Here is a 14,503-nt window from a genome sequence, read left to right as displayed (position 1 = left end):
GTATAGCAATGGTCCTCCCTAAGCCTTGGACATAGCCTTTAAGATGTTTGGAATATTCGTAGCCACTTTCTTTCAGCTCATCTTCCTGTATCTCTTTGAGTCACTTGCTTTTCACTGGTTATATGTTTCTTTGCAGACATATTCTCTCATGATAACCTCTTGTATTTCCCCAGCTAGGTAAATCTGTTTACAGATAGTTGTTTGCTTAATACCACTCTGTTGAATAAATGCATTCTGTCACAATTCTAATTATTTTCATAGTCAATTCCATTTGGGAAATGCAGTCTCTAAGAATATATTGTATGTTCATTCCCAATTAGGATTCTAATATCCCGAAAAGTGTTTAATGTTTAGTGATACATGACCTTATTCTTCTGAAACTGCATTTTGGCTTCTTAAATGCACGAGATATATCTTCCAAATGTTCACTTGAATCCTCTCTTTTTTAGTAATCTAAGAACATCCAACACTAAAGACAAATTAAAGCTGAAAGATTCTCTGATATACTGTTCTAGTTAGATACTCACTTCTAAATTAATTTGAGTCATTTTTTCCCTCTCGTCTGATACTGAGCTCTTTTTATAGAGTTAATTCAGTTTCCTTAGAAGATCTGTCTGGATGGTTATTTTTCGCATATATTGCCAATCTAAATTACTATTAGCATTTAAATACATGCTTCCTTTGGGTTTTAATCTATTGCTGTTATTTGCCTCATATTTATAATTAGTGATGAATGACTGTGGAAGATAGCATATCAAAACTTGGAATTTTAGAGACCTAGTTAGTATTTGTTGACCTAGAGTAAGCCCAGAGAGAGATGTTTGAAAATCATGAGGCTTTTAGCTAAGCAATTTAAGCTTTGTAGAATCAGTGCTGATATTCTTTACAGTAGGAAAACAAACACTTTGAAGCCAAATTTGACGGGGTGAATTGTGTAAACATATATCTGCACCATTAATGTACTTTATGAATTCATTCTGATGCATTTATGTGTCATTCTTAGATTTTGGGAACATTTAGTGTTTTAAATGCTCATTCATTAACTAAGTTCTCTTTTTTTTTTGGAGCCTCAGAATATCTTCTATTATCACCTAAATACCTTGACATAATATTGCAAGTCTTAAATAGTTAAGCAATAATGAAAAATAAAAAACTTAGAAGAAAGTAATAACCAATTATATTTAGTCACAGGATTCCCCTAGCTTCTTTGAACTTTTTACCCTTTCACTGTCAGATGTTACACCATTTCCTGTCAGTCCCTCCATCTTCTGGGCAGCTTCACTCTTTTGGTCTTACTTTGCTCTCTAGAGGGTCTGCTTTTATTGAAGGGTAAAGGATTTATCTTAAGTGAGCCATTTGGACTTTTAATGATGTGTTTAGCTGTGTTATCCCATGGCTTCGTTGATACGACTCCTGGTTACCTAGCTGCTTGGAGATTGTTAAGTTACAACAGATGATCCATTCATGTTGGTTTCAGTCCAGCTTATAAAAGCCTGTTTAATTGATACTTACTGATAAGATTTGTCGTTTTAAAAATAAATAATAAAGATATGCTGGGAACTGGAAAAACAAGGGCTATGAACTTACAGATCCGGGTTTGGCTCCCAATCCTACAACTTCCTCATTTTAAGAACCGTGTAGATTTCCCAGCGGCTCCAAGCTTTAATTTTCTTGTCTGCAAGATGACCATGAGCATACCTGTCTGGATTAAATCAGATGACAAACGTAACCACTTAGCACAGTGCTGGTACATACTGGGCATCTGCCATGCGCCACGCACTGTGTGCAGGCTCTGGACACACAGGAGTCAACAAGGCTGGGCACCTGCCATCAAGATGCCGACGTTCTAGTCGGGGCCTCTCTAGCCTTTGCGAATTTACAAAACCGTTGTTCTGTGACAGGAGAGTTTAGATGGATGTTATGCAAATAAGCTTGTACTGCAAAACAGTTTAGAATGCAAAACCATAACATTCAGTGTGGTGATATTAGTATTCTATACATTGAAAGTGTGTAAGCATACAATGAAATGGTTTTATCCAGATTCTTTGCACTTATTCTGTGGAAAACCACAATGTTTCTTAATCATAAAACTGGAAAAATGTTTGAAAAGATATACTGAATTCTCTTGAACTTCCACTAGAGGGTAGTATAATCCTATTCCTTTATTCAAGTTCAAAATGTTAAGTCTTGTCTTTGAATTTTCTCTATCTCCTAGCTTATTTTATAGGACCTATTGAAAAAGACTGTTCCTTCATCTAGAACAGAAGATTCTGGGTTTTGTTTTTGTTTTAAAATTTTTATTTCTTTTTTAGAAACAGGTTCTCACTCTTGCCTAGGCTGTAGCACGGTGGTGCGATCATAGCTCACTGCAGCCTCAAACTATTCCTGGACTCAAGAGATCTTCCTGCCTCAACCTCCCAAAGCTCTGGCATTACAGGATTGAGCTACTGTACCCAGCCAGAAGATTCTGTTAATTCTTAGATAACAACTCTTAGATATAAGAGAATGGCAGCCATATACTGAGTTTGTCTTTTTCTTTTGAGTTGACCAACTAGCCTGATAGAATATAGCTTTGTTTTCTTAGGTACAGAATTTGAGAGGGCATCTAACAGAGAGATTTTCATAACCCTGTTAGTTTTTCATGAACTAGATTATTTTATGTCCAGGTTACTTTCTGAGGTTAGACCCTTCAAGAGGCACATTAACTGTCTTAGACAACTTTTAGGCTACTACATAGATCTCATTTGTTCCATAATGGCTTTTGGAAGTTAATTGCACCTCTTAAAGTTTCCTTATTCATACCATCATTACCTTATTGCCTTAGTACATGAAAGTGTAACATAAGCATTTGAAGAGTCTTCTGGTCTTTCAGTACCTGGCCTCTATGACCTATAGGTTTACAGCCAAAGGAGATTTCTTTGTTCCATGAGGCTAATTATTTTGTTAGAAAAGAATTCATTAAGTGGGAAATAATTAATTTTAGTGTGCTGCTTCATTCTTCATATATCAGTGGTTACACTACAGATAATATGTATTTGAAACAAATGACACAAAGAAAAATTCCAAACAGAATTGCTCTTCCTCTGGGACAGCCTTCTCACAAAGATTTGTGAAGCTCTTTCCTGCACAGCTGTCAAGCATTCCCAGATGGCTTCTCACAATAAAATTCCACCTATCTTTTCCACTGATCACTAAATGAGACATATGCTGTTGTTATAGCGAGCAAAATGGTGAGGCTTGAGCTTCTTGTAAAGGTACATTTGTGTCCATGGAGGCCTGCTAGTGTTTTATGTATATGCATCCTAAGTTGGTTACCAAATGTACTCATATATGCAACTTGTTTTGCAACAGGAAATGTGCAGGCTGTGACAGGGAAATTAAATTTCTGCCGACTTAAATTCAACATATAATATCCAGAATACACATTATATATGTACTTATATGAAGAGCTTTTTAATATAAGAGGGGGAGAACATTTTTTTTTTCAATACAATTCTTTTATATTTTATTACTGATTTCAAATCTGTTAAGTGTTAAAATGGAAAATTTTTATCACTTTTTTAAGTCACTGATAATGTGACCTGGTTTAATATACTGCTAATAAAATATCATGTTGTTTAATGTTTCCTAAGTTCTCTACTCATGTTTAATTTATTCTTTTACAAAATTTGGCATAATGTCTTAATATTTAAACTACATGACCATGAATAGATTTGCCTTCTTGGTTATTTTACATGTTAGAGTAATAGAATCATTCTGTTGCCAGAAATTATTCCTTATTGAATTCAATGGACATGTTATTAGGGGATAGCAAAGAAGCAGAAATACAATCTGCACCTTTAAGACCCTTACTGATTGCTGAGAGAGGTAAGAGTACACAACTAGTTGTTTGGTATCAGTCAGAATGAGTCCTGGGTGAGGCTCAAAGGTCTGTGGAAGCAGAGAAGAGGAAGGGAGCCTGTGGGTGGAGGGCAGGCTGCCACTGGCCTGTGCCTGAAAAGACAAGCTGGGGTTAGGGACAGGCAGAGGCGAGGAGGAGGAGGCGGCAGGACTCATCTTGTTTTGCAGTATTGTAGAATATGTGAAGGAAAGAAGTGAAATAAACGCAGTTTGTGGCCAGAGAGCAGTAGATCTCTGAATGATAAGGGGTTTAACTTAAAAGGGCTCAGGAGCCTGTAAAGCTTTTTAAAGGGGAGAACATAAATATGAATTTGGTGTTAGCAGTAAAATGACCACTGACTATTCTAAGCATTTTTAGTCTTAATTTGTCATTCAGCACAAGAGCATGATGCCATCCTATTCAGAAGGATGTACAGTTTGCTTCTCATTAGGAATTCCAGGTTGCTAAACCACTCACACGTTTTCATCTGGTCCCCACATTATTAACAAAAGTGTGACTAGGGCAGCAAGTACAATTTGTACATAGGACAGAATTTCTATCCATGAGAAATTAATTGGCCTGTGTAGAGATCAACCTCATTTAAGTTCCTGGCCTCATTAGCTCTGTAGTCAACCAACAGAGCTAGAATCTAAATGGAAATTGCCATCTGTCCAGATAAAGATTAAAAAGGTAAAAAGAACATACACATTTTCCAGCATAGATTAATTGTTGGCTCCATTACATAGTTTCTGTTCAGAAAAATCATTTGAAACGTAATTCCTTTTACCTATAGGAGATCTTAAGAATATAGCCTGGAAAATAATTTACAGGTATGTAAGTTGGTAAGGTAAAAATTAAGATGTTGTTGACATTTTGATCTAATACATCCATAGATCTTATTTATGTCATGATCATTACTGGTCAATGAAATTATTAGTTTTAATGGCTTTTATTAAATATAAAAATTAGCTAATCTATAAAAATTTTCTCTATTTTTTTATATTCAAACATTAATTATTTACTAACTGTCAAGTATTAAGTTTAGGTACTTTGGCTCATTTAATCCTTTTAACAGCTTTGCAAGATGTGTGTTGTTAGCTCTCTCTTCACAGACGAGGTATCACATTGCATCTCATCTGGCAGGAGCAGAGCTGAGTTTTTAAGCTTGTGCTTCAAAGCCTAGCTCTAAACCAGTCCCCCATATGCTAAGGATACATGCATGATACTGAATGCACCAAGTAGCTTAGAGTTAAATGGAGTCTATATTAAATTTAACTATTCTAGTTTTTATCACTAATCAAAATGAAACAGCCTTTTAAATAATCATATTAGCTATGATAATCTTTTGTACATTTTAAGACCCTGTCAGACTGGGGTATTAGCTATGATAATCTTTTGTACATTTAAGACCCCAAACAGAATGAGCTGAATACTGCTTCTTTAGTGCTAGGAGCACTAGCTCCCAAGCTGAATATCCTAGTCAATTTTTCATTTAATAAAACAAAAAACAATGTAGGTTGGGTGTGGTAGCTCACGGCTGTAAAGGCAGGAGGATCGCTCAGGCCCAGGAGTTCAAGACCAGCTGGGTCATAGCAAGGCCTCATCTGTACCAAAAAAGTGTGTGTGTGTGTGTGTGTGTGTGTGGCAGTACATCATTTTGCCCAATTGCCCTGTACAAACTCCTTATGTTCCATTTATGACATTCTTAAAAATTGTAAATATAATTATTCATTGGCTAAAATTTAGATTTTACAAATTGTTTCATTTATTCTATAATCACATATAGCAGCTGTTTTATGTGGCCCCTAAAACTAAATTCAAAACTTCTATGAACTATGTTATTATTAGCCTTTTCCAGATTTACCAGTGGTTTACAGTGATATATCAGTGATAAAAGTCAGTACCTAAAATATTTGAAGAAAACTGCTAAACTACTTGTCATTTTTTCACTTTTGAATAAAATTTTATTCCCCTGCCCCCAAATTCATGTTTTTAAGCCTTATACCCTACCAGAGAGAAGAGGGAGTTTTTATATGCACAAATACTTAGTAGAGTTAAAATTTAGGTTATTAGAAAGTGTCAAAAAAAAAAAAAAAGAAGGAATAAGACCTGCTATTTGATAGCACAGTAGGGTGACTATGGTCAATAATAACTTCATCATATATTTTAAAATAACTTGAATGTAATTGGATTATTTTTAATTCAAAGGATAAATGCTTGAGAGGAGGATAAAAAAGAAAATGTCAGTACTTCTGGATTATTTAATAGCTGTTTGGATCAAAGATTAATTAAAAATCAAATCTTTTCATTATTACTAAAAATTCATCCTTTATTAGTATTTCTTTTTTACTTAATATTCTTTTCAGTTCGAAGATCCCATTCAGGAGACCACATTAAATTTAGTCATCTTGTCTTCTTAGGCTCCTCTTGGCCCTCACAGTTTTTCACACGTTTTTTGTTTTTGATAACCATGACAGCTTTTTGAGACTTGGTGATCAGATATTTTGTAGACTGTCCCTCAGTTGCAGATTGAGTACTTTGTATATTTTAGATATCAGTCCTTTATCAGGTATGTTCTACAAAGGTTTTCTCCCAGTTTCTGCCTTGTCTGTTCTTTTAAAAAAATTTTAAGTATTTACATGTTTATTTTTTGCTTTTATTGTTTTTAATTGACACATAATTGTGTATATAGGGCACAGTGTGATTTTTGATACGTGTACATAATTTGTAATAATCAAAGTAGTGAGCATATCCATCTCCCCAAACACCATTTTTTTTTGTGTTGGGAACATTCAAAATCCATTCTTTTGCTATTTGAACAAATACAATAAATTGTTATACTCTCCTTAGAGTGCTATAGAATGCTAGAACTTACTCTTCCTATCTCACTGTAAATTTGTATCTGTTAACCAACTTTTGGCTACTGCTCACCTCCCCAGCATCCTCTAGTAAGCATTATTCTACCCTCTACTTCCTTGGGATCAACATTTTTAGCTTCTACATATGGGTGAAAACATTCAGCATTTTTTTTTTTTTTTTTGATGTTTGCAGAGAGCAATTTATTAGGCAGAGAGAGAGAAAGAAAGAGAAGAGAGACAGCTCCCATGCTGCCATGGGAGGGGATCCAGAGAAGGAGTCCCAACATGCAGCATTTATCTTTCTGTGCCAGGCTTATTTCACTTAACATAACATACTGTGAATGACAGAACTTAAATCTTTTTTATGGCTGAGTAGTATTATATTGTTTATATGTAACACATTTTCTTTATTCATCCATTGATGGACACTTAGGTTGAATTTGTATCTTAGCTATTGTGTATAGAGCTGCAGTGAACATGAGAGTACAGATAACACTTCAGTACACTGATTTCCTTTCCCTTGGCTGTGTCTCCTATAGTAGTGGGACTGCTGGTCACATGGTCATTCTACTTTTGTTTTTGTTTTTTTTTTTAGGACGGAGCAATACTTTATTTTTACACACTTTGACAAGGAGGTTTTCCATAAACAACCTTTCCAGTGGAGAACAGAGAACATGAAAATCGGCCTCCAGATATTGGTAGCTGTGTCTGCTCAGGGCCGAGGCTCCCCCTTGCCCATGTGGTGAGGTGGAGGAGTGTACTTCCCTTCCTTCATCAGTTTTTCCCATTGCCTCCAGATGGTATCCATACATTTCATCGTTTTTTTCCGAAGTATACACTCTATGAAATCATCATATTCTATCTTGCACTCTTTCTCCGCCCGAATAGTACCAATTCCATGTGCACATTCTATCCATTCTTTTTCAAAAGCATGGCATTGAGCAGGAAACTTGTAGGGCTGTTCAGCACTTTGGATTGTCCACCACCGATCTAGGTCAATGCCCAACCTTTTCTGCACGTCCAAGAAAGGCATGACGATCCGATGCTCGTGCCCTTGTCTCTTCTCTCTACTTTTGTTTTTTTAAGGAACTTCCATACTGTTTTCCATAATGACTATACTAATTTAAATTCCCACCAACAGTGTATGAGAACTCCCCTTTCTCCGCGTCCTTGCCAGCATTTGTTATTTTTTTTATCTTTTCAGTAATAGATATTCTTTTCTTTTTTTAGTTTTAGGGGGTACATGTGCTTGTTTGTTGCATGACTGTATTGTGTATTGGAGGAGATTGGGCTTGTAGTGTACCCAATACCCAAATAGTGAACATTGTACCCAGTAGGTAATTTTTCAGTCTTTGTCCCTTCCCACCCCTCCCCCCGTTGGAATCCCTGGTGCCTGTTATTTCCATCTGGCAATAGCTATTCTAACTAGGGTGAGATGATACCTCATTGTGGTTTTGATTTGAATTTCCCTTATAATTAGTGATGTTGAACGTTTTTCCATATACCTGTTGGCCATTCGTGTACCTTCTTTTGAGAGGTATCTATTCAGTTCATTTTCCCATTTTTTAATTAGATTTTTTAAAATTTTTATTTTTTGCTGTTGAATTGTTTGGGTTCCTCATGTAAGAATTTCTTGGGAATTTAAATTAGTAGGGCCAGTATGGAAAACAGTATAGAGGTTCCTCCGAAACAAAATAAAAATAGAACACCGTATGGCCAGCAGTCCCACTACTAGGGATGTATCCAAAGGAAAGGATATTAATCCCTTGTGGGATGAATACTTTGCAGGTATTTTCTCTCATTTTGCTGATTGTCTTTTCAGTCTTGATTTTTTTTCCAGGCAAAAGCTTTTTAGTTTGATATAATCCAGTTTGTCTGTTTTTGCTTTTGTTGCTTGTGCCTTTGACGTCTTCTCAATAAAATCTTTGTCCAAACCAATGTTCTGAAATGTTTCCCCTGTGTTTTCTTTTAGCAGTTTCATGGTTTCAGCTCTTACATTTAAGTCTTTAATCCATTAGGAGTTAATTTTTTTATAGGGTGAAAGAAAAGGGTCCAGTTTCATTCTTCTCCATATGGACATTTACTTATCCAAGCATCACTTATTGATGAGACCATGCATTTCCCAACGAATGTTCTTGATGCCTTTGTCAAAAACTGATTGGCTATAAATATGTGGATTTATTTCTGGATTTTCTGGGTTCTCTGTTCTGTTCCAGTGTGTCTGTTTATATGCCAGCATCACGCTGTTTTTTGGTTACTGTAGCTTTTTGTAGTATATTTTGAAGTCAGATGATCTGATGCTTCCAGCTTTGTTATTTTTGCTCAGGATTGCTCTGGCTATTCAAGGTCTTGTGTGAGTCCATTTGAGTTTTGGAATTTTTTTTTTTTCTGTTTCTGTGAGGAATGTCATTGATGTTTTGGTAGGGATTGCATTTAATCTGTAGATCACTTTTGGCAGTATGATCATTTTCACAATATTAATTCTTCTAATTCATGAACATGGGGATGTCTTTTTTTTATTTTTGTGCCGTCTTCAACTTCTTTCATTAGTGTTTTATAGTTTGTCTTGTAGAGATCTTTCATCCCCTTGGTCTCAAACTCCTGGGCTCAAGCAATCCTCATGCCTCAGCCTCCCAGAGTGCTGAGATTATAGGTGTGAGCCACCACACCTGACTCTTTCATCCCCTTGGTTAAATTTATTAAGTGTTGTAATTTTTTGTAACTGTTGTAAATGGGATTGCTTTCTTGATTTCTTCCCCCTGAAAGTTCATCGGTGGTGTATAGAAATGCTACTAACTGTTGTATGTTGATTTTGTATCCTGCAACTTTACTGAATTTATTAAGTTCTAAAAGTTTTTTTGGTGGTGCTTTTAGAGTTTTTTATACATAAGATCATGTCATCTGCAAATGGGCAATTTGACTTCCTCCTTTCCGATTTGGATGTCTTTCTTTCTTTGTTTTGCCTAATTGCTCTTGCTAGGATTTCCAAAAACAGGCAAAAATTTCCATCTCAATATACCTAGATGAAATTTGAGGAGTTTCCTTCCAACCTAAATGCTATGAAAGCTAGTTTAGAAAGTCATATGAAAGGGCCGGGCGTGGTGGCTCACGCCTGTAATCCAAGCACTTTGGAGGCCAAGACAGGCGGATCACCTGAGGTTGGGAGTTCAAGACCAACCTGACCAATATGGTGAAACCCCATGTTTAAAAAGAAGAAAAAAAAAAAAGAAAGTCATATGAAAGGCTAATACATAAATGAAGGAATTATATTGCAGCTGTTTAAATGAACCCAAGACTGGAAGGCTGCACAGCCAGCTTGTTCCTCCTCACTGCTCCCTTCCCCACTGGATCGCTGTTACTTCCTGACTTTGGAGTCATTTCTTGCTGAACTTTTCCCTCATCTGTGTTAGATGCCACTCCTTTGAGTTCCTACAGCACCTCATGCCTCGCTCTGTCGTGCTCTGTTGCCGTTAAAATGTACGTCCCCTCTCCTGTAAGTTCCTTGAGCTCCAGGACTGTCTTTTTTATCTTTATATTCCAGTGACTGGCATGTCAGTGAATAATAGATAGCTAGTTATGAGGCTGTTTGAGTTCTCAAATCTTTGACCTCAAAAGCTTTTCATTCGTATGAGAAAACAACAAATCCTTGCCCCTATAATCGCAGTTTACGTAGCATCCCATCAATTGGAAATTTTGTAATGTGAGAGGGATTCAGTTTGGATTCCTGACTGCCCTTCACTGGCCATGTGGCCCTTCACTAGCTTGCTTGGGCAAGGCACTGAATTTGTTTTTCTAGGTTTAGTCTTGAATCTTTTCAGTGAAAGGTTTGAGTGGGTGATCTTTACGTTCCAAAATAGCTGCAAAGCTCTGTGGCCTAGTAGCAGAGTGGAGTAGTGAAAGACTAGTCACCTGACAGTTAGCGCTAGGTCCTTTCTTCATCCAACCACTGAGTAGCCTAGTAACCCATGCTTACCAAGTATTTATACATATCCATTGTGCCTTGAAGATTTGTGTATGTGATATGCCAGAGGCAAAACAAATGCTAACGTAATTTAGAGGCACAGATATGAAGTTAGGTATAATTTGTGTTAATTATATTTTGCTGTATTCTTATTATGTGAAAATTGGTTATTCACATGTAGTGTATGGGTAATTAGGACATTGCATTAATCAAGATGTTCCTCCATTTCTTTGTCTTCCTGCTTAATAAGTATTTAGGAAGGTTACATCTTGAAAATGCTTGAAATATAGTCCAAAAAGGTAATTTGAATTATGTTTTAATGTTGGCTAGTATATTTTATTTTGTTTCAAGAAAGTTTAATAAAATTACATAAATGCAAAACAATCTCAACAATGTAAACTTATACCTTTTTGATACTTTTTGTATTCATAATGATCAGGAGTCTGATTTTTTAATTTTATTTTTATATACTTCCAGCTTATTTAGAGGCTAGTTTTGAGGAGGTAGAGAACAACCTGCTGCATCTGGAAGACTTATGTGGGCAGTGTGAATTTGAAAGATGCAAACATATGCAGTCCCAGCAACTGGAGAATTACAAGAAAAATAAGAGGTGAGTTTGAAAAATTTTCCACAATATTCATTTTCAGTCTTGAAGTTTTCCATACTACTTTACATGCTACTGTTTAGAAGTTGCGGCTGATAAAAGACAAAGTTTCAACATGTAAAACTGATAAATAAGCTTTCCAAAACATTTTTTAAAACCACTATCTGTTGCCATATTTTGAAGATGAGTTATAAAAAGCTCAGGAGAGGGTAAAACATGAATCTCAAATATAAAATGGAGGAGTGGAGCACAGGGCAAAGTTTTCCGGCAAAATAGGAGCTGTGAGCTAGTTTTCTTCAAGTGGGAAATGACTGAGCTGCTCTTTTCTTTTCTTGCTCTTCTCCTCCATTACTAGAGCAGGAGGGAAGGAACCTGAGCTCAGACTGTGGAAAGGGGCTGCAGGGCTTCGAATCCCAGCTCAGTCACACACTACCTATGGGACCTTAGGCAAATTATTTTATCTCTCTTGGCCTCAATGTCACTGGTTTATGATGGGGATGATGATGTTCTCCTATCATAGAGTTGCTATAAGGATTAAATGAATTAATTTTTACCTAATTCAATTAGTACTTTGTAAATATTAGTTATAATAATGGTTGTTATCACTAGGCCAACCTGAACGGGAGAGGGAAAAAGAGTCTAAGGGTAACAGCCTACTAGAGTAGCTCTGGCATCCCAAGTCCCGCAGTGGCCATCTCTGAGATGGAAGGTACAGGGTTGGTATTTCTGAAGTCTGGGGGGGGGTCAGTCTCAGAGGGCATGAGACAGACTGTCGTCTGTGCTGGGCACCTCTGGAACTAAAGCTGGAGGTGGGCTTTGCTAGATGGAAGGAAGCAGAAGTCATGGGATTGGGTCTGACTGTGGCACAAGAGCAGATTTGGTGGGAGAGGGAGATGCATAGGTTGGGCAGAGTACACTCTTGAGTGTTAGGAGTGTTGATAAGTGGAGTTGTTCTGGGTCTACGATGTGACAGTAACAGGAGTGGGTTTCTGTCATGTACAGAGGAGTTGGTCACTAATATACCATACCCCCCATCCCCAAGGAAGTTAGTACATAGGTGAGGTAGATTACCATATTGATATTAAAGTCTTCTAGGATGAGGCCAAGGGATGAGGTAGAAATGAATAGAAAAGCGTGTTTTAGAACACAAGTTCTCAATGAAGGTCATGTATCCTTAGAGATGGGCCCTAAACATTAATGAGCCATAAGAGTCACCTGGTGAGAGTATTTAAAATGGGGATTCCTGTGCTCCATCCTTGGGGAGTCTTTTCTAAAGTTAATTCCAGTGGAGAAAGTTGAAATGTCTCCTTATTCCACAAGCCTTTAGAATGGTTTAAATTTAGAATGGTTTAAAACAGACGTTCTAGGTGATTCTGATATGGATGGTCTCTGGACCACCTTTTGAGAGACTGCTGGGCAGGGATGGGAGTTGGGCTGTGTGCAGGCTGTAGCTGGAAGAGCTTCAGAAGTGCTCCGGGGGGCCATGGATCAAACTGTTCACAGAAGGTTGTATGTATGTGAATTTTCCAGAGGTGCTTTCTATAAATTTCATTTATCATAGGAGGGCTTATGGCAGCATTAAGAATGAAGTCCTTGTCAGAGAAAGGACGTTTTTCTTTTGGGATGGAGTTTTACTCTTGTTGTCCAGGCTGGAGCACAATGGTGCGATCTTGGCTCCCTGCACCCTCCACCTCCTGGGTTCAAGCATCTCTTCTGTCTCAGCCTCCGGAGTAGCTGGGATTACAGGCATGTGCCACCATGCCCAGCTAATTTTTGTATTTTTAGTAGAGATGGAGTTTCACCATGTTGGCCCGGCCGGTCTCAAACCCCTGACCTCAGGTGATTCACTTGCCTCAGTCTCTCAAAGTGCTGGGATTACAGGCTTGAGCCACCACACCCGACCTAGCCAAGGGACTTTTGAATGAGTGGGTGAGCCCTGTGACCCAGGGCATTTACAGACTGATATGTGGGTGTGGGAAATGAGGAACTTCCCTTAGGGCGAAGGTAGCAGAGGTTGAAATGGTCAGACTAGTCTTCATTGTTAAATGAAAAGGTAGAGGGACATTCTGTTGTAAAGAAGTTAGGCATGAGGCCGGGCACAGTGGCTCACACCTGTAATCCTAACACTTTGGGAGGCCAAGGTGGGCAGATCACCTGAGGTTGGGAGTTCGAGACCAACCTGACCAACATGGAGAAACCCCATCTCTACTAAAAATACAAAATTAGCTGGGCGTGGTGGTGCATGCCTGTAATCCCATCTACTCGGGAGGCTGAGGCAGAAGAATCGCTTGAACCCAGGAGGCAGAGATTGCAGTGAGCTGATATCACACCATTGCACTCCAGCCTGGCCAACAAGAGCAAAACTCTGTCTCAAAAAAAAAAAAAAAAGAAGTTAGGTATGGAAATATGTTTATTTATAATGCAACAAGAGTTTCAAGGAACATGATAGGAAGGCTTAGAATTTTGAGAGGAAGTTTTTGCAAGAAGTTGGACAGCTTGGGTACAGGTCATGTGACCCTAGAAGGTGATTTTCTTGTCTATAAAATGGGGGTAATATTGTACAGTACTTTATAGGATTTTAGAGAATCAGTAAAGTGCTTGGAATAGTGCCTGGCACCAGCTAAGTGCTCTGTCAGTGGTAGCCAGCTCTGACTAACTTGTATTACTACTTGTGCAGCTATAAAGAGATGGGTATTCCCTATTTTTAATAGACCATTGTTTTTTAGCTACATAATATAAGAATTATATGAATATTGTGATTTTTCTATCAAGATGTGTTGAAATTTGATTGTTGAAAACATATTATAGCAATACCTCAAATATATTGCAGATTTTGTTCCAGGCCACTACATTCTGCAGTAAAGCGAGTTACATGTTTTTTTGCTTTCCTAGTGCATATAAAAGTTATGTTTATACTATACTGTATGTAATCTATTAGTGTGAACTAGCATTATGTCTTAAAAAACAATATACATACCTTAATTAAAAATACTTTATTGCTAATCATCATTAGCCTTCAGTGAATTATAATCTTTTTGATGGTGGAGGGTCTTGCCTCTATGGTAATGACTGCTGACTGATCAGGTGGTGGTTGCTGAAGGTTAGGATGGCTGTGGCAATATCTTAATTAAAATAAGATAACAGTGAAGTTTGCTACATCAGTTGACTCCTTACAGGAAAGATTTCTCTGCGGCATGCAT

The 14,503-nt window shown here is 37.4% G+C and overlaps 2 protein-coding genes across 3 annotated transcripts in view; one reads left to right on the top strand and one right to left on the bottom strand.

Moving 5' to 3' along the window:
- Positions 1-14,503, top strand: part of DTNBP1 (dystrobrevin binding protein 1) — a 143,309-nt gene that overhangs the window by 42,781 nt on the left and 86,025 nt on the right. For both annotated transcript variants that reach the window (XM_064363000.1, XM_021665335.2), the window contains one exon: positions 11,177-11,309. In XM_064363000.1, coding sequence (XP_064219070.1) covers positions 11,177-11,309 — 133 coding nt within the window. The remainder of the gene's footprint in view (positions 1-11,176; positions 11,310-14,503) is intronic.
- On the bottom strand, positions 7,333-7,771 carry LOC105733875 (NADH dehydrogenase [ubiquinone] iron-sulfur protein 5-like). The gene has a single exon (XM_012476533.3). It carries the CDS (start codon positions 7,769-7,771, stop codon positions 7,451-7,453), a length of 321 nt encoding a protein of 106 aa, XP_012331956.3. The 3' UTR covers positions 7,333-7,450.

Source organism: Aotus nancymaae, unplaced genomic scaffold, assembly GCF_030222135.1.
Source record: "Aotus nancymaae isolate 86718 unplaced genomic scaffold, 86718_ANA_hifiasm-v0.15.2.pri h1tg000051l, whole genome shotgun sequence".
NCBI lineage: Eukaryota > Metazoa > Chordata > Mammalia > Primates > Aotidae > Aotus > Aotus nancymaae.
Note: the sequence above shows the minus strand (reverse complement) of the source record. Positions and strands in the feature narration are given on the sequence as shown.